General features: G+C 45.4%; 1 protein-coding gene across 1 annotated transcript in view; it reads left to right on the forward strand.

The window, feature by feature from the left end:
- The first annotated feature begins 1316 nt into the window (after positions 1-1316).
- Positions 1317-7477, forward strand: part of MED13 (mediator complex subunit 13) — a 51829-nt gene continuing 45668 nt past the window's right edge. The window contains exons 1-2 of the mRNA XM_057378807.1: positions 1317-1545; positions 3395-3629. Coding sequence (XP_057234790.1) covers positions 1480-1545; positions 3395-3629 — 301 coding nt within the window. The 5' untranslated portion in view covers positions 1317-1479. The remainder of the gene's footprint in view (positions 1546-3394; positions 3630-7477) is intronic.

Below are 7477 nucleotides of genomic sequence, written 5' to 3' on the forward strand. Positions count from 1 at the left end.
TTTTTTTTTTTTTTTCCCTTTATTTTTAAAGGACCGGCCTCGCAGCTGAGCCGGTCCCTCCCCGCCTCGCCGCCCCCCCTCGCCCAGGGGTCTGGCGGGGGTCGCTTCCCCCTCGCCGCGGTGACTCGGCGGGGTTCGGGCTCCCCTGAAGAGACTTTGCGGGGTCCCCCGGCCCCCGAGGACAGCWGCGGGAGACCAGGCTCCCCGAAGACACTCTGCGATTTACCGCGTTCTCCTCCTCCTCCTCCCCCGAAAAGGCTGGGGATCGGCCTCCCGGAGACTCCTCCATCCTTCCCCGAAGAGACTTCGAGGGTCACCCGCAATTTCCTCCTTCCACCCCTCTCCCCCTCCCTCCTTTCCCCACGGAAGGAATTTTTACCCAACGGAGGATATTTTGGTTTCGCCCTCGCTGCGAAGAGTATTTCGTTTTGGGGAGGGGGGTTTTCCACACGGGAATTTAATCCCCCGCTGGGCTGCTAAGGAGACTTTTGCGGCCTTTCTCTCTCAAGGAATACCTTCCCCCCTCCCCTGCCCCCGCAGATGTTTTTTTGGGGTACACCCCAGGAAATTTTTCTTGCTTTGCCTTTACGAATTCTTCAGACTGGCCTTGCTTCTGGCCCCTGAAGTTTGTTTTTATGATTTTAAATTTTAATTTATTTGGAATATTTTTGGAGCAGGGGAGAAGAATCTGACCCCCCCACACCCTGTTGCCCTCGGACTCCGAAGAGACGAGCCTGGATTTTTCTCTCTCCCACGGCCAATCCTTCCCAGTCATTCCACAATTTGCCCCTTTCTCATCTGATGACTAAAGGAACAGGAGGAAGAGRAGGGGGTGTTCTGGATTAATTGCCCCCGCTGGATTATTTATTTTTTTCCYACTTCTCTTGCTTGGCATCTGAGAAGAGAGGAAGGAGGGATGTCAACTGATTTTTACCCCTAACCCCCCTGGATTAATTACCCCATTTTTATTCTCTTGTTGGATCAATTACCCCTTCACCTTACCTCCTCTCCCTCCCCTCCTTATGCGAACGAGAAGACAAGAGGAACAGGGAGGATTTTGATCTTAATCTCCCGTCGTTGGATTACTTACCACCTCCCTCTTTCTGTTCTCCCCTTCCACGGCGGCTTTACACCCCCGTTTGAGCTCCAGAAGACGAGAAAACGTTCTGAGTTCCTCTTTAAAATTTTTTTAAATTTTTTTTTTTTAAATATATTTTTTTACCCCCCTCTCCTATACCTCTTTCTCTCTCTCTCCTCGCGGGTTATTCCCCCTGCCACTATTTCGCGTGCGTGTGCGTGTGTCTGTAAATCCCTTATTTAATTGTATTATTATTTGTGCGTGTGCAGAGCCCCCCTCCCCCTTTCCCTCTCGCTGTCTGTCTCTCCCTCTCTCCCTCTCCCTCTCTCTCTCTCTCTGTCTGTCTCTTTCTTTCTTGTCGGAGGCTGTGGGATAATGGCGTGTGGGTTGTGGCTGTGAGGATGAGTTCCTGCTTCGTGCCGAACGGGGCCAGCCTGGAGGATTGCCATTCCAACCTCTTCTGCCTGGTGAGTGCCGGCCCCCGGCGCACACACGCCCGGGGCCACCGAGGGAAGGGCTCGGAGCTCCGGGGGAGGGGGAAGGGGCAGTGGAAGCAAAGCAGCCATTTTTAGCAGAGCTTCTGCTGGATGAGCCCTTCGGAGTAGGCCCTGCCTGGAGCAGCCAACTCTCCCATGCCCCTCTGGTTCCCCTCCATCGCTGTCTGTCTCGCCTCGCCCCTCCCTCTGCTTTCTTCCTGGATAGTAGCCTCCCCGCAACTCGCCTTTTCCTTCCCTTTCCGTGCCTTCCAACTTTTCCTCCTTTCTCCCAATCCCTGCCTCTGAGCGTGGTATTTCTCGCAGGGGAAGGGATCCTGCTGCTCCTGCTCCTCCCAGCCCCACATCTCGGGGAACTTTCTGTCTTCCCTCCCCATTCGTGACATCCCAGACAAATCCGAGGCGAAACCTTCCCTTCTTCCTYGCTTTTAAACGGATCCCTTCCCCTGCTTGTTTTTATTCTGGTTTTGGTGATGCCCTCCCTGTCTTGTGTTTTGATGTGCACCATTTTGTAGTCTTTTTTAACCCAAGTATCAAATCGTTCACATTGTTGATTTTTGCTAGCTCCGAAAGTAAATTGGATATAACTGGACTGTGATGCAATTTTTTGGTGGCTGTGCTRAGCTGTTTCATCAGCTTTTAATGCAAATGAGCTAATCTTAGCTGCCTGCCTGATATTTATGATTCTAGAGATTGTTACAACAATCCTRTGCCAAGCTGTGGCACTCATTTTTTTGGATGGAGGGGAATCTGGACAGCCTGATCGCGTCTGCAGCCTGCATCAGGCCTGCAGCTCYAGATGAACGGTGCAATTTTAAATCTGAAAGTCTAGTAGCAACTGTTGCAGACAACCTTTCAGCTAAATTACTCTCCTGCTGAAGGTAGGGAGGCTGCCATGTTAGGTTTAAATGTTGCAGTAATCTTTTGTGTGTTGTCAAGTTGGGAAGACAGAAAATAGTAACTTCTTWGCAAATGCCAGCCTGCCTTGCTCTCCTTTCCCAAAGAGAACCCGGGGCAATGCCTCCCTTACCTGCCTTAAKGTGCCTGTGCTCGAGTGAAAAAACTCAGTGCTAAAACTTGGTGTTGTGGTGCAGATAATCCAAGAATTGTCTGCTTCCCATTACACGGAGCARTAACTCTTTGCCTGTGTAAAGTCAAATTAATTTTTGCCTAGGAGGGGGTTTAGTGGATCATAATCAACGTGAATTCAGGTCTAATGTATAATTGAATGATAAAACAGGATTGAAATTCTTGAAATGTGGTGTGAGGAATGAGAAGTATGCTAGCTCTTGGTAAAATCAGTGAACACGAGAGACTTCCTGGGGGAGAGACAGAGAATGTTTTACAATGGAGAAACTTGTGAAATTTTCCAAAGTRGTAGATGGCTGGAAGAATGTGTGATTTACTGTATCACCTATTTCCATGGAGTAATGTTGGATGGAAAAGGCAGTGTATGCATAAGTAAGCAAAAAGAAAGATGTTCTTTGCTAAGGCAAGTGTTTAGGAGATTGGACAGTTGCAGCCTGTGAATAATAACATTACTCACTTATCTTTCACTTTTTTACTTTAAACCAAATCTGATTTTGCACTGTGTAACCTTAAAGCCGCAGTGAAAATGAGCAGCTCTTGCTTTACTGCAGTTATTTAATGAGCTATTAAACCAGGATGCCTGATTGCTTCCACTTTATCTCCCAAGCTACACAAAACTTACCAACATGGTTCCTGTTCAATTCTGGGGGCTCAATCCTCTGCACCATCACCTCATAGCAGGATATACTTGCTGGAGCTACCTCCAACCTGATAGCTCTTTTCTTTCCCTCAGGCTGATCTAACTGGGATTAAATGGAAGCGCTACGTGTGGCAGGGCCCAACATCTGCCCCCATTCTCTTCCCGGTCACGGAGGAGGATCCCATCCTGAGCAGCTTCAGCCGCTGCCTCAAGGCCGATGTGCTCAGTGTGTGGCGCCGGGACCAGAGGCCTGGGCGCAGGGAGCTCTGGATTTTCTGGTGGGGGGATGACCCCAACTTTGCTGACCTGATCCATCACGATCTCTCAGGTAAGAGCTTGGTCACGCCTTCCTTTGGTCACCAAAAGGATCCTGGTACTCCTGCCATCTGTGCCAGGTGGAATGTTGTCTCTAAAATTGATAAATTTACTGCTATAACCCTYAGCAGTGACCATCTACTCTGTTCAGCTCACTTTGCTGGATTTTCAAGAAGCAAGGGTTTTGCCATGTGTTTCCTTGAAAAAAGCCAAAACCACTTGTTTTCTTGAAAAAAAACCAAAACTCCAMAAGCCTATGAGTTTTGGCAGCTTCTTCATGAGAAAGCTGTGCTGAAAGCTGTGCCTGTGATTCACGAGTGATGTCTTAAACATGTTTTGATAAGATCCCTTTTGTTGGGCAATTAGAATTTTCAAATTCAAATAGTAAAGCTCATTTTATTATGTAASGAGGACCATAGAGATCTGGGCAGCTCTTGAACCGTTTGGAGTTGTTTTGGTTGGGATTCACACCATCAGTGAGAAGCCCTCAGAAGGAGGCACCTGGAACTAACCAGCTGTTTCCATGCAAAAATCTGTAAACCTTCAGTTTTTATGATTCCTCTCCCCCTTTTTTTCCTGGTGCTCTGAACCTGCTTTCAAACCCAGCCTTTTGAAAGATTGGCAATATTTGTATTTCTCAATAATGCTGTACTTCAAATTTGGCACCTTCTTTTGGAAGTGTTTACTTGTTGAGCTCAATTCCCCACGTAGATGGTTTCCAGCTGCTTATCAGCGAGGTGACGAAGTTAGATATTTAAATTGGGTGAGTCTAAAGGTGAGACTGAACTAATTCTAGGGGGGAAAAAAACCCAACAAACACATCCCTCTAATTTCCTTTCAAATAATGTACAGTATTCAGATTACTGAAGTGTAAAATGAGACCAAGGTTTGGTGACCTGGTAACCAGAAATTGTTAATGCTGCCTGTGTGTGTGGATAAGCTGGAGAACAAATAGGAGTTTAAAGTGCCACTGAGGAAGTTGACTTGAAACAATTTAATAACGTGTGGAATTTTCATACAAAAATACTGTGATCTGAGAAACAATTGAAGCACTGAAATGATGTTTATTTCTTTGAATAATTGACTTCAAAGATTGGGCTGTTGCTTCTATTCCTGTCTGTCCTGGAACTACAAACTCTGCATTTTAAATGGCACTTACTTATGCTGGAGTTTGCTTGATATTTTAGTGCATTTAAGGCTTCCTTATTTTGACCTATAAATAACCTCAGTTTTGACCTGCAGGGAACATCCTTTGTGTGGCTGAGATGTAACTTRGACCAAATGCTGGGTGTTTTTGGCCTGGGCCTGCCCTGAGCYGAGACCAACGCTCGTGTGGAAGGACCTGTGTGAATTTTGTGTGCTTTTGGCTGTGGGATTAAATCGAGGCAAATACATTTTGAATGGGAAATTCAATGAAATTTAAGCCATTTGCAAAGCACTGAACCACTGAAATTGTTTGTGCAACTTTCTTTGCCTTCTCTTCGATCTGTTTGCTGGTGATTTAGCACAGAGGGGCTTTTTTAGAGCAGCASTGGTTTGTAGCTGGAGTTGTAGATCAGCATCTTGTTTGTGCTTGTACAGAATTACCCTTTTGCACAGGTAGATAAGCAGGTATCATCCCAGGGACTTACCAACTCTTAACCTCTCTTAGGGTATAAGGCAGAGATAGTGGAGGATTAGAGTCTCCCAGCCGTGTCTTTGGGTGTTTTCTTTGTTCAGGTCACCTGTGGGTGCCTGTGCTTHAGCAGAGCCATCCCACACGTGTCCTGTGTAATGCTTGTACTCCTGAGGCTGTCACCTGTGTCTGTGTGTGGGTGTGTCTGACTCCTTGGGCTTTGCAGATGTGCTTTTCCCTTCTTTTAATGAAGAAGGGACATTATAATCTGTGAGTGTGTCCCAGGCTCTCGTGCTCAGGAGCTGATACAGATCCTCATCAGCTGGGCTGCAGAGGAGTTGGCTGAGGGGTGCCCACACTTAAACTTTTTCACTTTGCTGTTCCACAAAATCTTAATGTGGATCTCATAGAAGAGAGAATTATGGCTGAACCCAAACAATGTTATCTGACCTTTGTCATAGCCTAATGGATTTTTTCATCGGTGGACAATTTCTCCTGGTAATTCATACTGCCTTGTTCTCCCAATGATTGCTTGTTACATTTTCAATGGGAATGATAAATGACTTCTTAGCACAAGCTTGTTACCTGCAAAATGGRTTGGAAATTGTTTGCTGCTGGAGGTTGAGGTGCTGCCTCATTGAGAAGTTTGCTGCTGGATAGGTGAAGGATTGTCCTGRAGGATGGAGAGAGGGAGGAACCTGGGAGCAATCAGTGCCTTAGTGTCTTTGGACAGATTTCTCCTGGGGAAGTGACCTGTGAGAGAACCCTGCTCAGAAATCTGCCACRGCCATGTTAATAACTCTTGATTCTGGCTCCCTTTGGTGTGAAACTCTGCCTGTTAAGGAGAGATTGGTATTTTGACTTTTTTTGGTGACTTGTACTTTCGGTGAAYAATGCGTGTTCAGTGACTGGAACACATCTTGGTTATCAGCCCTGGGGGATTTGAAATATGTCAACCTTCCASAACCCTTTTGTCCCCTTCCCAAGATCCCTTCAAAAGGGTCTGTACAGTGTTGTGAATGTACATCTATGCATATTGGATTAAAAAAATAAATGCTGCCTCCCTCTTGAGCACATTCTGGAAGTTCACTCTGTGCCCTGGAGTCACATTTGAATCCTGCTACTGGCTGTGTCGGAGTTCTCCTTCCTTCCAAGCCTTGGATAAGTGTCTTGTTGATGGTCAGGGATTGTTGTTGCCTGGGGGCATGTCAAAAGGAGACTTGTTCAGAGATGCTGATTGATCAGGAATATTGACTTCACTCAATCATTTATTTTTTTYCCCCTTCCCTAGGAACCTACTTACTGTACATGCTGCCGAAAAAACTGAGGTCTATTTCTAACCCAACGTAGCTAGAGGCAGACAGAAGTTAGTGAAATGTTATTTTAGCCTCTAACAACCTCAAAGGTTATGTTTTTGTTCTGACAGTGAGGCTTGATTATAGTAATTCTTGCAACTCAAACCTTAAAGTAGGACATCTCTTCCAATTTCAGAAGGCAGCGGTCTCTCACTGCTCCGATCAGCAGTTATTTTATTAGAAAGGTTTTTTCTTATTTTCATCTGGCTACCTCTGCACTTGGATTATTTTGTTCTAAACTGGCAGTAGATGATTTTAAACCTGAGAACAGTCGGGTATGAATTATGTACAAGACATGGTCCCAAGGAAATGGTTACAATTTGATTAATGCTGGGGTAGGGGAATGCTGCTATATGGCTTTGACCTTCAAATTGCATCTTTTAAATGGTGAGCTGCAAGATGCATCTTTTTCGTTCTGGTGTCTATTAAATTTGGTTAATTTACTTTAAAAATTAAAGAGTTGTCTGTCATATATCAAGGTAATCAGTTTTTGTTTGCTGAGCAGTCTGTGAGGGATAAATATATAAAAATAATGCTGGTTGGAGGAGAGCTTGGAAGAATCCTGATTCTTGTCTGTGTGGTAAAAACAATCATGGCAGCCAAGACTGGTATTTGTTGTGCAGTTCTTGATACATGTGCTTTATAGATCAAAACCCTGTCCCCAAAAAATCAGTGAGTTGGGTGGATTGTGCTGATGTCAGCACTGAGTGTCTCATTACTCCAGGACAATGGAAACCAGAGGATGAGCCAGTTATCATTCCAAGGGGCTGCAAACTCTGCCAGTTGCAAGGAGTTGGCAAAGGCAGCTTGGAAAAGAGTTCAGCCAGTGATGCTTTTTAAAAATAACAATTGCTCCGTATCATATAACTCCTAAAAAAAAAAAAAAAAAAA

The sequence above is a fragment of the Malurus melanocephalus genome, unplaced genomic scaffold (genome assembly GCF_030028575.1).
Source record: "Malurus melanocephalus ecotype Western Australia unplaced genomic scaffold, MMel_1.1 scaffold_376, whole genome shotgun sequence".
Lineage (NCBI taxonomy): Eukaryota > Metazoa > Chordata > Aves > Passeriformes > Maluridae > Malurus > Malurus melanocephalus.